Raw genomic sequence first — 17,451 nt, 5'->3', positions numbered from 1 at the left:
AGGACCCCTGACAGTCACTTCATAGGCATGATCCCAGACAGGTCCCTTTCACACCTGAAAAGTGTCCTCTTGGAAGCTTCCTGAAACCGAGGGCCTTCAGCCCTCCAGTCTCCATGTGGGGTGCTCCTGAATTCTGTTCCTGCTCCTTCTGGAGGCCAACACATGCAGCCACAGGTCTGGCACAAAAGCGACCATTAGCCTTGATTCTGCTGGCCGAGCAGCTGGTTGCATGAGAACCTGCCACGAGGCTGAGCAGCTCAGCATCGCCAATGCAGAGGATGATGCCCCCAAGGGACTGCCAGTGGCCGAGCAGGGATCTCCCAAGGTGGATGGCAGATTCGCGCGAGAATCCCCAGGGAACCAGGTGTATGGGAAACTCAATTTGCCACCTCCTTTGTCCCCATGGTCTTTGTCCTGGGTGGCCACCAGAGAGCCATGTGCAGAGTCCCCACCTGCTCCACAGCCACCAAGGCAGCAACAGCAGATCCCACCACCACGACTGACCATCCCCCACTGGCCACCACTGTCCCCTGCAGGACCTTAGGTCCCCACAACCAATAATGGCTATTAACACCACCCCCGGCACCTCCACCATTGGTGCCCACATGGCCTGCTCACCGGCTTCACACTTGCCGCCACTCATCCTCTCCACCACAGCCACAGATGTCAGCCCCGGGAGGTGACACTGCCCCCTCACCAGCCCCCTACCACCCTTGTCACCACTAGCACCAAACAGTCATGGGCCTGAGCCCCATTATAAGCAAAGTGCCATCTGTCATTGCCATCAATCTATCCCAGTCACCACGACATCATCCTCACGACCACCTCGTTCATGAGCATTTTTTAAAAACATTTTATTTATTTATTCATAAGAGACAGAGAGACAGAGACATAGGCAGAGGGAGAAGCAGGCTCCCTGTAGGGAGCCCAATGTGGGACTCGATCCCAGGCCCCTGGAATCACACCCCTAGCGGAAGGCCAATCCTCAACCCTGAGCCACCCAGGTGCTCCTTCATGAGCATTTTTAAAATCAAGCAGCACTTGGAGAATTTGCTGAGGTGACTTTAGCAGCTGCGGTGACAAGCCCCATCCTGCAGGCCGCTGCCCCTGGGCGACGGCCCGTGGCTGCCCAGCAGGAGGCTTCTGGCTGGCTCCAGGCTCCCTCTCAGGGCCTCTGAGGGGCCTCTGCGCTGCTCTGGCCAGCAGGTGAGCAGAGGGAGGGAAGAGGCAAGTGCGGATGCTGGCGGCCAGGCCTGGGAATGGTGGGAGGGAGGCTTCCCAAGCAATCACCGCCTGCACCCAGGAGCCCGCCGCCCTAACCGCAAGGCAGGCCTGGAACCCTGCTCTTCCCGTGTGCCCAGCTCAGCGGCAGGTGGCATCTGGCCGCATTGGGCCCACAGGACTATGTGAAGCTAATGGCACTTGATCAGAAGGCGGACATGCCGCAGAGAGGGAATTTGTAAAAGGGTGGCACTCTCGGGGGGCACACGCTGGGTCTTGGCCCTGAGCCACTAACACAAGTTCTGTCTCATGTGGTGTTGCATGCACTCTTACCCACCCACAACTCCTATGAGTGCATGTGTGCACACGGTCTCCCAGCCAGGACCCTCACCCTCACTAGCCCCTGGGGATGACATGTCACACCAGATGAGAGCCAGTTCCTGTCAAGCCAAGAATCCATGCCATCTCTTGAAAGCGAACCCCCACCTCCTGAGCCCGTCCTCTGTGCGTGACTGACATGGCAGAGAGCAGAAGGTGGAAGACTTGTCCTCGCCCAGCTCTGCCCCAGCAGGGGAGCAGTGAATCGGTGGCCTGGGGAATCTTCGAGCAACAGCACCTGACTCAACAGCCCCGGCCTCCGATTGTCAGCTTTCTAAACAGCTTTGGGGCTGGAATCCTCATATTAAATCCTTCATTTAATAAGCAATGATGACTTATTCAGGCTTTGCGAAATGTCTCAAAATCTTGGGAAAGTTTTGTTTTTTGAAATAGATCTCTAATAAAGTGGGTGAAATCCAGAAAGGGAAGCTAAACTGTATACTTTCTTAATTTAAAAAATTAAAATACTTCAGAGTTGTCAGGGCAACAACAGAGAAGGAACAAGATGGAGCCCCTGACAGCCCCAGTGATCCTGTTTTTGTTCAGACTATTACAGGAACGTAGATAAAATCCTATTCCTTTCTTTTAGGTCTGTGTATCCCTACTAAGTAGAAAACAAATATGAGGTTTACAAAGACATCATGAAAAGAGAAGTAAGACTCTGAGGTTTAGCCAACCTCCTGGATTCTTTATCAAATGCCTTGGGGGACAGACCTATGAATAAAAGCAAAAGTAGGAGTACATGCACTTGATGTTTTCAATTCTAAAAGAACTGCATGCACCTGAATCTCAACCTGAACTAGTCCTTACTTTGAGTCCAGAAAGTGTGAATTACCTTAGATAGAGTTTTTTAACTAAGTATATTTTGTACTATCTTTTAACGAATGTGAATAATTTTATTCTGTAGCTGAAGACACCCATTCATTTTGCCTTTAAAAAGTCTAGAATGGTGGGGTGCCTGGGTGGTACAGTTGCTTAAGCATTGGTCTCTTGGTTTCGGCTCAGGTTGTGATCTCAGGGTCATGAGATCCAGCCCCGTGTAGGGTTCCATGCTCAGTGCGGAGCTTGATTGAGATTCTCTCTCCCTCTCCTTCTGCCCCTCCCACTCTTGCTTGTCCTCTCTCTCTGTTTTTCTCTCTCTCTCTCAAATAAATAAATCTTTTAAAAAATCAAAAACCCTTGAGTGGAGACTCGGGGGGTGGGTGGGGAATGGGGAGTTGTTTGACAAGTATAGAGTTTTAGGTTTGCAAGAACTAAGATGAATAAGTTCTGGAGGTGGATGGTGGTGATAGTTGCACAACCACGTGAACATACTTAACACTACTGAACTGTACATTTAAAAATGCTTAAGATGGTAAATTTTATGTTAGGTGTGTTTTATCACAATTTTTTAAAAAGTATAGAGTGATGGCTTTCAAATCTTTTTAGTGGTAAGACCTTTTCTCCAATGAATCCCTAGACACTACTGGTATATAAAATGAAGTGGCTTGGGATGCCTGGATGGCTCAGAGGTTAAGCATCTGCCTTCCAGCTCAGGGCGTGATCCTGGAGTCCCGGGATCAAGTCCCATACTGGGCTACCTGTGTGGAGCCTGTATCACTCTGCCCCCCCCCCTCGTGTGTGTGTCTCTTATGAATAAATAAATAAATAAAATCTTTAAAAAATAAAATAAAAAGAAGTGGCTTGATCTGGTGGGACAGGGACCTAACCTGTCACCTTCCCTCCTTTTCCATCTCTGCCTTTGTGGGCTATTAATGAGCTTCAAGACTTTTTAAAAGCCCATTTTTGAAACACTGATCTAGACTGTAAGTGGGGTATTAAAATTCAGTTGAAAAAAACAAGCACGAGAAAGTGTCACTGAAGACAGAAGGTCTGAGTAATGGAAAGCGGTACCTATTCATGAACAGCAAGGTTCAGTCCTCTCAGATTATTCTATAAATTCAATTTCATCCCAATCAAAATCGTTGCTAGAGGATTCAACAAATAAGGGATGACACTGGCATCATCTGGACCTCCTTATCAATCCTCATGAGAGATTTAAGCAGAAAGCCAGATAAAGTCAGAACAGCAGCTTGGAGAGGTGTTGGTGAAGCGTACAGAACCTTCCCAGACTCTGCTTACACTGAGCATACTGACCACGTGGGACCGTCTCCTCTCCTTGCCCCAAGCCCCACCAAAATTACTGGATGATTGTAAAAAAGGCATAAATCCGTAAGGACCAGGTTAATGGGGGAGACAACAGTCAGAAAGTGATGCGCACAAGCTTCTGTAAGATGGATAGTGGGCAGAGGAGCCAGCTGCCTGGTCAGGTAAGAGAAGCACCCACCCCATGGCCTGCAGAGGAAGCCCAAGGAGGGGTGGCTCCTTCACCCCACAGAACCCCCAGAAGGCTCCACGCTTCCTTTTTGCAACTGTGATATGACTTTTATTCAGAAATGAAACAAAAGAATTTTTTTAAAGTCTGCAAGATGATAACACTTTACATGATTTTCATTTAAAATAATAAAATTCAAACATAACAATTGCACAAATGAGCCCAACAACACTGATGACACAATACTCTTTAAAGCAGCAAGTGCATATTGAAGTAATCATATAGATCCTAAAAATATTCCTCTTATGCCTAGTTTACAAGCTTTGGTACAAAAAAAGCAATTGAAATAATTCACATCTAGAAAAATACACAGAACCTTTAAAATAGAATTTATCCTTATATTAAATGATGTTGTAGAAAAACAGGATATTAAAAAGTAAGACAATTTCGTAGCACCAACCACTTTCTTTTTTTTTTTTTTTAATTTATTTATGATAGTCACAGAGAGAGAGAGAGAGGCAGAGACACAGGCAGAGGGAGAAGCAGACTCCATGCACCGGGAGCCCGACGTGGGATTCGATCCGGGGTCTCCAGGATCGCGCCCTGGGCCAAAGGCAGGCACCAAACCGCTGCACCACCCAGGGATCCCCCACTTTCTTTTTTAAAACATGAACATGCAAATAGGAATTTGCTTTCATTTCTAAGTTGCTCGAGTTTTAATAAAATCAGATAAGATCATGGGAGAGGCTAGGGGCTGGGAATCAAGCCCTGGCTGAAAATCAGAACCCACAGGCACCCTGCCCAACTTCCACCTTTAGATGACCTCCATTTTGCCCGAGCGCTGCAGGAGAGAGGAGATCCACTTTCAGAGACACTGCAAAGAGAGACTTCAGGCCTGGGACAGCAAGCAGGGCAGTGAGGTTCTGCTATCACCACCCACCCTGGGTGGGAGGAGACAGGAGACAGAAGATCTTTACTGCAAAAGCAGAAAAGCCTGGGAGAAAAGACCTCCAGGCCCAGACATTTGAGGACCCCTCTCTAGTGGAAAGGCCAGTGTGGCCCTGATCACCCCATAGGGAGAAGCCAACCCATCACAGGACCCACACATCCAGGCAGACTCCCCAGAAGCTTTCAATACAGGGGCAGAGTCAGAGATGACCAGGCTGAGAAAAGCCCCAGCATGTTCAAAACAAACAACAGGAAAAAGGAACACCAAACAAAGAACAAGAGGATACTTTTAGAAACAGCAAAACACCCAGTGGCTCCTTGGAGTAATGAATGACTCTAGGTCTGGGGCAGAAAATGCACACTATATGCCAGAAAGCAAAGAAACACTCAAGACCAGTGGGTCATGGGAGAGAACTCAGGAGCCTGCTGAAAGGAGTCTCACTGTCCAAAGATAGAATAATTTGAGCATTAAAAAGGATGATGGCAGGATCTCCTGGTGGTTCAGTCAGTTGAGCATCTGCCTTTAGCTCAGGTCATGATCTCAGGGTCCTGGGATGGAGCCCCACGTCGGGCTCCCTGCTCAGCAAGAAGCCTACCTCTCCCTCTCCCTCTGCTGACCCCCCTATTTGTACTCCTCTATAAAATTAAAAAAAAAAAAAAGAATGATGGCTTCAATGGATTAACCCACTGAATATGTTCCTTCATAGAAGCACACACACACATATTTGATATGTTTTAATTCATCGAAGCCATTATATTTTTGTCAGCTCAAATAATTCCAGCTAGTGTATACAGGGATAATTTTAATGTGAAGGTAGAGCAGAAGGAGTTAGATGGCTCCATTTTTGTGACCCCCAGTGAAATGACCAATTCAGGCAGTGATGGTTAACAGATGGTAAAAGCATTAGGTGAAAGGCTGATGAAGAACCTTACAAGAAGGCCTGAGGTGAGCACCACCTGAGCCCCTTGGTCAATCCTCAGCATTAAAAGTGGGACATCCTGCCATTATGTGCTTCCTGGCATGAGCAAAAGGTACAAATTGCACCACCCCTATTCTTGCCAAGAGTTCAATCAAACCACCAGTTTCCAGGAAGTATGGGGGAGAAAAAAACATGCTAAAGAACACCATAGGGGTGTAATCAGCCAAACCCAAAATTCGAGAGGGGATGCTATAGGCAAATGACCCCATTTAATCAAGTAAGTGGCAAGAAAAAAATAAAAGAAGGGAATAATACTCTAGATTAAAAGAGACTTAAAAAGAGATACACACCCAAATCTGATAACCATCAACAACAACCAAAAACAAAATTAAAGGACTTTTGGAGGAGGCAATTGGTGAATTTGAATAAAGACTAGATCTAGGATGACTTTGAGGAATTATGATTACTTTTGTTAGGTGGGGCTTACTTTTCTTATGGTTCCACTTGCCTGTTCGCTTTTAGATTCATAGTGACCAATTTGGGGGAAATGCCTCCTCTTGTCTGTGATTTGCATTAAAATTCTCCAGCTGAAAAGGAGGAGGGGGTGAATAGATGCAGCCAGTGTGGCAAGATGATAAGGGTTGTTGAAGCTGTGCAGTGGGTACACAGGGCTTGGTTGCACTCTCTGCCTTTGTAGGCATTTGGAAATTCTCAGAATTAAAGCAAAAATCATGTATCGAATATGTGATTTTTAAGTAAAAAAACAACAAAAAAGCCTCCACCAAATGAGTAAGAAAATCCCTGATTATCAATTCACTATGCCAAAATTCTCCCTGAAACTATTGAGCAAGGTTATGAGTGATGAAAACTAGTTTCCAAAAACTCTTTATCAGATTTATTACTTATTTCCCACATGAGCGTGTATCTATATGTACATCTGCACATCTACAGCTGAGACAGAAATCCGTAGTTACACACTCTTATGTAATATATTTCAATAGGCTATATATAAAATATGCTATATATTATATATATCAAAAAGCAGCATAGTTCCATTTTCAAAGATTTGTAAAAGAGAGAAAAGAAATAGGAAGTTCTCTATAGCTCCATTTTAACACAATCACTGTTAACATTTTCGTGTTATTATTTCGCCTTATTATTTACGTTGACGTAACACTTCTTTACTTGGGTATTCTGAATCCTTCAATGAATGCAGCGTCATATTTTTGAATGTTACGTTGCTTTCATGACCCTTCTGGAGCATACTGTGTCTTTCTATGACAAATGTAGTAGATGTTGACCATAGAAGACCAGAAAGTGTAGGAGGGCGGAAGGAAGACCCACGTTCCCCAGCCCTTCACTGAGAGATAGTCCTACACGTCCAGTGCTCAGACACAGTCTAAACTACTCTGCAGCAAGGGATGGCTGCCTCCTGGTTTCCCCTTGTACAGAAATAAGGCTGCCATGGATATTCCTGTGCATAGAGGTTTTATTGTTTTTAAGATTCGTTCCTTGAGATAGATCGCCATAAAGTTTGTTATTTTCAGAAATGTCCACTTAGAATCGGGTCCCTTTTGTTGAATGTAAACCTGAGTTTGGGCTGTCTGGTGCAGCCACAGTCCCACCCCACGAAATCCAAGGGTCCCTCCCAGGATTTCAGAGGATTGAGGCACAACCCTGGAGCCCGACATCCAGGGCTCAAAACTAACCTCTGCTGTGCACTGGATGGGCATTTGGGCCATTCACTCTCGTGAATTCACACAGAAAACTCTATGTTTCAGACTCTACCATCTCAAGAGCTGTAAACAGCATTTCCATAGAAGTTTGAAGATTCCAGACATGGGAAGTGGGCAACCTTCACCTGTCTACTCACCCCCAACAACGCGCCACATTTGGGTGTGGATGTGAATATAGATCTTTCCTGACTAAAGGGTCTACAGCTTATGGGGGTCAGAGATCCAGAAAAGGTCAAGAACCTCTGTCAGACACAAGCTCAAATGTTGCCAGATGGGGATGGAGTCCAATGGAAGAATGTCGGTGTTGGGGTGGCCCGGGTGATCCCAGGGGGCCCTGCCAAGGAGCCAGCCACCAGCCCTCTGCCCTTCACATCCACATAGCAAGTCAGTGCCTCGGCGGAGGATGGAAAACACCTTTCAGGGGTAAATGGGCAAGAACCTTCAGGCCTCCTTTTTTTTTTTTTTTTTTTTTTTTTTTTTTTTTTTTGGAAGAACCTAAACATTTTCGAACCATAAAGGCCTGCCCAGGGATCACCTGGGTGGGATGGGCAGGCTGTGGGGCACCAGCGTTCTTCAAACAGCAGCAGGCTCACAAATCCTTTGGGGACCTTACAACAATCCAGATTCTGAATCAGGAGCTCTGGGGTGGGCGCTGGGATCCTACATTTCCAAGCAGCTCCTGGATGCCACCTGCTCTCCCTGGACTGCCCGCTGAGCAGAGGGCAGGCATCCTGGCCCCACTCACCAGCCTGAGCACCCTCTCTCCCGGCCTCCTTTGTCAGCTCCATGCCTCCTGCTGTCCCCTCAGCCCTATACTCGGACCCTCCAGCTCCCTCATAGGTAAGTGACGCTGTGCTGATGAGTGAGTAGCTGTAACTGGGAACCTCCATGTCTGTAGCGTGTTCCGCAGGCAAGTGCTGGCAGCCCCAGGATGCAAGGTGGGGACAGAGGCCCAAAGCACACAGCCCCGGAGTGGGAGGGAGGAGACTCATCTCAGCTCCCTCCATTCTCACAGCCGAGGTGGGCGGGCAGAGCTGGCCTTGCTACAGCCCCCGAGGTGGCCCGGGGAGAGCACGCACAGATGCCCAGGAAGCAGCAGTGGGAGCCAGCCCGCCATCGGGGCGAATCTTGTCTTTCCCATGGGGGACCCGACGGCAGGCTCTGGGGGCGGGGGCCCCCATCCTGGGGAGCTCCTGGGGGTGCCTGGGAGTCCGTGTCAGGAGCAGGTGGTTGTCCTCTGGGCCCAGGGCCCCAGCTGGGACTGTTGGTATGCAGAAGGCCCTGCTTGGGGCAGCCGCAGCAAGGTGGGCTCTTCAGGTGGGTCTGGGGGTCAGCCCATCGGGAGCAGCGGGGCCAGGAAAGGGCAGAGCCCTGTGGGCTGGGGGTGGGGAGTGTCAGGGCAGAGTGTGGCCGGCTGTGAATGGCCCTGATGGGCCCTGAGGGGAGTCTTGTGGGCGGCAGGGGCCTGCAGGTCCAAGCCAGGGGGTGACCTACTCGAGGAAGGTGTATGGAGCTGGGCGTGGAGGCAGCAGGCGGGAGCCAGGCCGGGCAGAGGCTGCTGGGGTGGGGGGCAGCCGTGAGGGAAGGGTGCCTGGGGTGGGGGCACCCTGCATCCCAGCTTCCCTGAAGGAAGGGCTGGCGACATCCCTCCTCAGCTGAGCCCCTGGGGGAATGTGTCCAGGGAATAGGGGAGTCGGGCTTGGAGCTTTGGATGCCCCCACAGGAGGGGCAGGGCCAGGCTCAGCTCTTAGAGCCCCTGGCCTCAGTTTCCCTGCTTTAAATAAGCCCAGGGCCTTATCCCGGGGTCTGGCAGTTCCCTGGCGTGGACAGAGGTGAGAGGGCAGGGCCCTCCTCACAGCCTCTGGGGGGGGGGGGGCGGGCATGTGGTGGCCCAGCTCGGACCTCCGGGTTAGGGCTTTGTCTCCCAAGGGGCCCATGCAGGCTGGGGGCTGCCCTGCATTCTAGGACAGCAGGAGATTCAAACCACAGGCATTTCTTCTCCCTGGAAAAGGTGATTGGAAGTGCCTGGAGCGTGGCCCCTCTGGGATGTCCAGGCTCCCGGCCTTCATCACTCACTCAGTGGAATTACCAGGCTTCTGACCTCTGGACAGAGCCAGAAACAGGAGCCCCTGTTTACAAAGCCCTCCCAGCTGGGATCTTAGGATGCTTGCCGGGCTGCAGGCAGGACAGAAATCAGGGTCCCCCATCTGAGGACACAGAGGCTGGGTGGGAAAATGACTTGCCCAAGGTCACACAACCAGTCACAGCAGACCTGGGATTTGAACGGAGGCTGGTCTGACCTCCCTGATGTCAGTTGGTCTCAGAGCAGGGTGTGGCTGACCAAGTACAGTCCGACCTGGCCACCGTGTGCACCCATACTATGCAATTCTCATCTGGCTCCATGTCAACATGGCCCCTTTCTGAGAAGGACTAGTAACAGACCACAGGTTATATGGGTGGGCTATGGATTCACGGCTGTCGTGGTGCCAGGGGTCCCAATTAGGCGGCTGGCAATTCTTTGAGCACCTACTACATGCCTGAAACCATTCTTTGCCCTTGGAATATAGCAGTATGCAAGACCAGCCTGGCTTTCATGGGGATCTCTGGACTTGGAATAAAACCTCTAATTTGTTAGTTTCAAGTCTTGGGCAAGGAACTCCCAAACCCTGAGCCTGCTGGCTCATCTGGAAAGAACAGGAATAGTAACACCTTCTCATGGGGTTGTAGATGTGTGAGAGGTAGCAGGCCTGATGCACTGAACCATGCTCCTCAACCTGCCCCCCCCCAACTTGCAAACCCAACTGAAGGAACCCGAGAGGCCCAGAGAAGTGCAGTAACTTGCCCAAGGTCACACAGGTATCCCTGACAGTGAGGACCAAACCCAAGCTCCTTCCTGCTCATTAGGCACTGACTGCTTCTCTGTAGGATTCCACATTGGTCTGGGGCAGAGATGTCTTAAAAAGGGCGGTGGGCAGTGCATAGACCCCCTCCCCCCACCCACTCCAGGCCTGGAGACTAGTTGGGGAAGCCAGCTGGGCAGGTGGAAGCATCTGTGGAGATGTGGCCACCTGGGCTGGCTCTGGGTTCAAAGGTGAGAGAACCAGTCTTGGGCACCATTGGCTCTTTGCAGAAATCAGTTTAATGGTTTAGGAATGTGTACACTCTGGCTCTGTTTCCATAAAGGCAACTTTTCCATGTTTTAAAAAATAGATTTGCTATAAAGATTTCGGTATCATAAATAGATCATGTGAAAAATCCCCAAATGCAAACGGCATCACTGGGCTCGCTGAGGCCTTCCCCACAGCCCAACAGTCTGGGCTGGCAGGGCGCACAGGGCTGGAGGCCCCACCCCGCAGCCCTCCTGGGAAAGAGTAATCGAATTCAATATGAATTAGGAGCTCCCTCCAGCTCCATGCCTGCTGGGGCCTGATGTCCTTGCAGCCCTTTCGGAGGACAGGGACCCACCTCTCTGGCTTGGGAATCCCGACCCGCGTCCCTTGCCTGCCCCACTCCTCCTCCGGAGTATAAAACACCAGCCTCCTTTTCTGCAGCCCACGTCACAGGGGCCCCACCCAGGCCTCAGACGGTACTCTCCTTGGGGCCTGGTGGCTGCCAGGACACTTCCTGGCCCTCTGTCCCCTGCCTCCTCTCCCACACCCTGGTCTGGACCCCACCTGTTCCTGCTCTTGGGCAATTTATAAACAGAGGAAGAGATTAAGCTCTCTGGCCCCAGAAGCCCTGGGCTGCTGCAGAAGGAAACAGAGGTGGATCATGTTGTCTCAACACTTCCCCATTTTCTCTTACCCAAGTGACAGAAGACCGAGGCCCAGGAGACTGGGATGGGCCCCCCACAGGCAGTCCAGCCAGCACACGGTCAGCACACCAGCATCGGGACCTAAGCACCAGCATTTGTGTGGGGAAATGGTCTCTGAGCCTGTGGGAAATGGCTCCTGCTCAGGAAGAGGGAGATAAAGAACTCATTCATGCCAGAAGGTTCTATGACCAAGGGACTAGCTTGGGGTGGGGCCAATTCTCAGAGGTGTCTAGGTGGGTCATCTGTGGGATCCTAAACGATATGAAGAGAGGCTGGGCAGGGGGAGGGAGTGGCCTGGGCAGAGGGTGGTCCTAAGGGAGGCCAAGGCAGAGCTGTGGAGGCCTTGGGCATCTGGGTGGAGCATGGCCTGTATCCCAAGGGCCCCAGGCACGCTGGAAGGGGAGGGGGCAGCATCAGCAGTGACCTTTTACAAGTGCCACTCTGACTGCAGCAGGAGGGTGGTTTGTGCTGCGCAGGCTAGAAGCCCAGGGGCCAAGGAGGTCCACAAGGTGTCCAGGGGAGGCTGGGGCCTGTCCAGAGAAGAGGCGTGGGGACTGGCGTGGAGGTGGGATCCCAGCACTGTGGTAGGGTGCGGAGAGAGAGTGAGGAGCCTGAGACAACCCCTGGATTTCTAGGCTAACCACCTGGAGATTAGGGTGGCAGGAGACCACACGGCCCAGCGTTTTGGACACTGTAGGACTGTGACAGGCAGGAAAGGGAAGAGTTTTCGTGGTTGCTGGGTGAGCCGTGAGGCCAGTCCTGGCTGGGCCAGTGATCTTTCCCCTTTCTCAGCCAAGCCTCTGCAGGGTTTCCGGCCTTTAACCCCTGGGTCTGGAGGAGGAGGGGGATGGCTTAGAGTCCATCATCAGCCAGCTACCTGCTGCTGTGCCTGGATCCTCATGGCAGCCCAGGGCATCCCAGTGCAGGAGATGGAATGCAAGGACCTCCCACTTTCCCCAAGCCATCCCAGGTGGAGGCAGAGGGGGACAGCAGGGAACAACAGGGAGGGTCCATACCTGTGCTCACTGGCAACTGAGGCCGCAAGTCAATCTTGGGGTGGGGGGAGGGGTAGGCCCAGGCCTGTGCTCTAAGACCCTCTACATCCCCGCCACCACCCACCCCCAAAGCAGCAGGTCTCTACAAGGTCAGGATTCACAAAGTTTCTCTTCCAGCTTGGGCCCAGCTTGAATGCCCAGCTCTGCCCAAACATCAGTCCCCTGGCAGAGGTCATGGGGCTGGAGGACCTTTGCCCTTGGCCTGAATGTGCCTCCTTCACAGGAACTTTCTACTTTGCAGGTAGAGCCCAGGAACTGCAGGGGAGAGGCCTGCCAGCAGCTGGGTCCCAGGCCCTGCTCACCCCACCCCACTGGCAAGGCCATTCAGGGAGGAAGCCCAGCGGCCTTCTCGTTCCCTGCTCCCACCCCATCCCGGACACCAATGGACTGGTTCCCTTCAGCAAAGACACCCACTCAGTAGCTCCTGGTCCAACCAGGCCAACATCCTTCCTCTCCAGAACCAGGCTCAGCCATCCCATGGCTGCCTCCCTGACTGAAAGGGAGTCACCAGCCCTGCCTGTCTGGGTCCCGGCCAGGGAAGCCTTCCATGCCTGACCCTGCTTCACCAGACTGCCGTGGGTCTGGCTGCTGGCTCTGTGGTCAGGCCTGCCTGGGAGAGGCAGTGACGCAGAACAAAGGGCATGAGTGGAAGGCCAGGGAAGTCAGCTGGAGGTCCGTGGCCCACCTCTGGGGTTGGGGCTGGGCCTGGGGCTCGAGCTCCATGCTGTGGCATTGCCCACGGCTCTGACAACAGTGTATTTCCTGGGACCCCACGCAGAGGGCGGGGGCGGTATGGGAAAATCACCTGCCTCCCCTAGCTCCATCCCTGGGATCCTCTGAGCTATTCCCAGAGGACAGTGTGCTTCCAAGAGCCCCAGTGATGCCAGCCCTCATCTGCCTTCTAACCTCAGCACCCAACACATGTTGAAACCATTAAGGGTGGGTGGGGCCGCAAGGATGAAGTGGCCAGACCCAGGACTGCCAGGGCCTTGCCTTCTTGGCTTGGGAAACTATAAGCTAGACTGGAGGCAGTGGGGGAGCTGTCACTCTGGACGTGGCAGAAAGAGCTTCTGCACAGGTCAGACTAGGTGCCCTGAGGTTTCCTCTCAGACCTGAGCCTCAGGGATACAAGCTTTTACTTTTCCCTTAAATGTCCACATTCCTATCTCATTCCCCCAAACCTGCAAGTTCTGAGAGTCCGTGCTGAAGAATCAGCTGGTTTTGCAACCTGAGTGGCAAAACTTTGTGCCCCAGGCCAGCAGACAGTCAGTGGGCCATGACCCCATACTTGTGCCGATGAAAACAAGAAGCTACATGGAAAACCAGAAAACTTGAGAGGTCTTGCTTGCTAAGGCAGCAAGCCAAGCCCCAAGCTATCTGCGAGCTTAGAGCTGGCAGTGAAGAAAGGAAGAAAGTTCCTCGCCGGGAAGGAGTTAGGGCTTCCCTGGGGCTGTGCTCAGGAACTGAGCCTGTCGGGCTGCTAGCTCTCTCTCCCTCCGAGGCTCCGACCAGAGGCCCCAAGTGACCCGGGAGAACCGGCACCAGCCACATCCCTGGGAGGCAGCAACCTGCTGCCGCCACAGCTACAGCAAGACTCAAGGTGTGAAGTGGTCGGAACCAGTACACATGCCGCAGGGGAGGCACATCCTGGCCCCTCTCCCACCGTGGTCTATACCTATGGGCCTGGGCCAGTCCTGGACTGTGAAGAACTTGGAGGGGACCGCCACTGGCCGGCAGGAGGGGCCCCACCCCCAACACCCAGAAGGCACCCCGCTTCTTCCTTCCTCGAGGGTAGCTTTCCCATCAAGTACCCAGGCCACGGAATGGATAATTCCAGGACTTTACCCAGCTGCACTAGAATCGCTGGCGCCATGGAGGGCCAGCCCTGGAGGGGTGGGCCTGGCAGGCTGGGGGCGGGGGGCGGGGAGGTGGGGAGGCCCCTGCCTGCCTGCCCGGCACCCCGGTCAGCAGCCGCAGCCCCAGCTCTCCCCGACGTCCTTGCTGTCAAGCTGGATGTGGTCAGTGCCCTTCTCACTGAGCAGTGGGCCACCGTGTCTGACAACCAGCTCCGTGGCCACCCTCACGAAGGCTTCCTCCACGTTGCTTGAGTCCTTGGCCGACGTCTCAATGGCACACAGGATGTCGTAGTGCTCTGCCAGGCTCTGCGCCTCAGCCAGCGGGACCTCGCGGAGCTGGCCGAGGTCCGACTTGTTCCCTGTGGGGAAAGGCCCAGTGCGGCGGGGTGAGGCCCATGGGTGCCAGCAGGCCCTGACACACTGAGTGGGCCGCACCCAGAGACCCAGAGATGCCAGGCCGACCATCGCGCCCTTCCAGCTGCCAACCAATATCACTTTGCTTGGTCATCTCTCTCTCTCTCTTTTTTAAAAATTTTATTTATTTATTCATGAGAGACACAGAGAGAGGCAGAGACACAGGAAGAGGGAGAAGCAGGCTCCATGCAGGGAGCCTGATGTGAGACTTGATCCCAGGACCCCAGGATCATCCCCTGAGCTGAAGACAGATGCTCAACCACTGGGCCACCCATGTGTCCCTCCCCCTCTTTTTTCTAAGACTTTTTTTAATGTTAAAGCTCTTATTTCTAACATTTGAAGTCCCTCGTTCATTTTTTTTTCTTTTACTTTTGCCAGTGGCTCGAGTATTTTATTGCCTCTTCCTGACAAGCAGGAGCCCTAAAGTTTGGTTAAAGAACACAGTACTTTAGAGCTGTGAGAAACTTCGGCTCCCTTTCACTTGCTGTGTGACCCACAGATAAGTGGGTCACACAGCATCCTTGAATCTCAGTTTCCTCATCTCTGCCACCACCTCAGCCCAGGAGGAATCAAATGGTAAAACGAGCCTGAAAACACAACTGGCACTTGGCAGGCACTCCCTATGTGGTGGTGTTAACAAAGAAACCTAGCACTGTGGGACACCTGGGTGGCTCAGCAGTTTAGCGGCTGCCTTCGGCTCAGGTCATGATCCCAGGGTCCGGGAATCGAGCCTGCTTCTCCCTCTGCCTCTCTCTCTGTCTCTCACGAATAAATAAATAAAATCTTAAAAAAAAAAAAAAAGGAGGAAAGTAAAGGGAAAGGAAAAAGGAAAGGAAAAAGGAAAGGAACCTAGCATTGTTGGGCAGCCCCGGTGGCACAGCGGTTTAGCACCGCCTGCAGCCCAGGGCGTGATCCTGGAGACCCTGGATCGAGTCCCACGTCAGGCTCTCTGCGTGGAGCCTACTTCTCCCTCTGCCTGTATCTCTGCCTCTCTCTCTCTCTCTCTCTCTCTCTCTCTGTCTCTATGAATAAATAAATAAAATCCTTTAAAAAAAAAAAGAAGAAAGAAACCTAGCATTGTGAGTTTTGTCCTTCGCTACAATTTTTTTAGGCTTATTATTTATTCTCTCCTACTTTCCTCTGGAATTCTCTTATTTGCTCTAAGATTGTGGTTTTCGATTATTTTGCTTTCAGCTTGTCAGAGCAAAGCATACCAGCCAACCCGAGGGCACATCTCTGGCTTCTACAAGGCGTCAGAGGTTTCATTATGTTCTAAAAAATCTGGTCAACGGCTCCTTGACCCCATTTCTAGAAGAATTCTTTTAAGTCTCCACTCTTGCCTGTGAAGTCCAGCTCTGTCAAATGCTTGTATATCCCACTCCACACAGCCTGTGAGCATATAAATATGAAACTTGAAAGAATCAGCCTGACTGGGATCCCTGGGTGGCTCAGCGGTTAAGCACCTGCCTTTGGCCAAGGGCGTGATCCTGGAGACCCGAGATTGAGTCCCACGTCAGGCTCCCTGTATGGAGCCTGCTTCTCCCTCCACCTGTGTCTCTGCCTCTCCTCTCCTCTCCCCCTCTCTCTCTCATGAATAAATAAATTAAATCTTAAAAAAAAAGAAAAAAGAAAAAAAAGAATCAGACTGACTGTTGGAGTAAGAACCTCAGGACCACACAAGTGGTCCAAAGCTTCTTGAGCCCAGGTCTGAGGAATTGATTTATGAGGAAAAGCAAAGAGCAGGTAAGAGCAACAGTGGTTCTCAAAGTGGGGTCCCTGGGTCACAAACAGGTGTCCTCGGTACCACCTGGGAACCTGTGAGAAATGCACATTCACAGGCCCCATCCAGATGTGGTGCCTGGCATCTGTGTTTTCACAAACTTCAGAGTGACATGGAAGCACACAGATGGTTGACAACCCTGCTCTGCAGTGTAGTGTGACGGGACGTCACTGAATGACAACTGGCAGAGCTAAAAGTTTCATATTTATATGCTCACAGGCTGTGTGGACTGAGATAAAAGACTTCACTTTTCTGAGCCTCAGCTCCTACCCCTTACAAACAAGGAGTGAGTGGCCAGGTTAAGGGAACTAAATGCAATGACCCAAGTGAAGGTTTAACCAGTGTTACCCTCTATGGTTACATGGTAACCCCTTTCTTCCTCCCTCTAATTCCAGTTTTTTTTTTTTTTTCCAGTTTTGAATATAACTGTGTAAGTGATTGGCGGGATCAGAATTTGGAAGATCACAGTTCCAGTTCTTGTTTCATTCCTGCCTGGCCAAGTTCAGCCTCTCTCTGTACTCCACTTGCCCTTTGTTTAAAAAGGAGAAAGAGGGGCGCCTGAGTGGCTCTGTCAATTAAGCCTCTGCCTTCAGCTCAGGTCGTGATCCTGGAGTCCAAGGATAGAGGTCCACATCAGGCTCCCTGCTCCGTGGGGTCTGTTTCTCCCTCTACCTCTTACCCTGCCCGTGGTCTCTCTCACTGGGTCTCTCAAATAAATAAATAAATCCTTAAAAAATAAATAAATAAAAAGGAGGAAGAGACTAAGACAGAGAGGCAGATCCATGCCCTGAGGAACACTGCTAGTCCTGCCCCGTTCCCCCCAGCTCACCAATCAGCAGCTGCACGATGTTAGAGCCCGCGTACTTCCTCACATCCTCGATCCAGTGAGGCACAGACAGAAAGGAGCTCCTCTTGGTGATGTCGTAAGCGAGGATGGCCCCGTTGGCACTGCGGTAGTAGCTCTGGGTGATGGTGCGGAATCGCTCCTGGCCAGCTGTGTCCCAGATCTGCAGCT

General features: G+C 51.6%; 1 protein-coding gene across 1 annotated transcript in view; it reads right to left on the bottom strand.

Annotated features, from left to right (window-relative positions):
- Nucleotides 1-9,381: 9,381 nt before the first annotated feature.
- Nucleotides 9,382-17,451, bottom strand: part of RAB43 (RAB43, member RAS oncogene family) — a 37,083-nt gene continuing 29,013 nt past the window's right edge. Inside the window, exons 2-3 of the mRNA XM_055344906.1 lie at nucleotides 17,266-17,449; nucleotides 9,382-14,601 (exon numbers count right to left, since the gene is read on the bottom strand). Coding sequence (XP_055200881.1) covers nucleotides 14,351-14,601; nucleotides 17,266-17,449 — 435 coding nt within the window. The 3' untranslated portion in view covers nucleotides 9,382-14,350. The remainder of the gene's footprint in view (nucleotides 14,602-17,265; nucleotides 17,450-17,451) is intronic.

The sequence above is a fragment of the Nyctereutes procyonoides genome, unplaced genomic scaffold, assembly GCF_905146905.1.
Source record: "Nyctereutes procyonoides isolate TBG_1078 unplaced genomic scaffold, NYPRO_anot_genome, whole genome shotgun sequence".
In the NCBI taxonomy this organism is placed as follows: domain Eukaryota; kingdom Metazoa; phylum Chordata; class Mammalia; order Carnivora; family Canidae; genus Nyctereutes; species Nyctereutes procyonoides.
The sequence above is the reverse complement of the archived record's forward strand: the minus strand, read 5'-3'. Positions and strand labels throughout refer to the sequence as shown.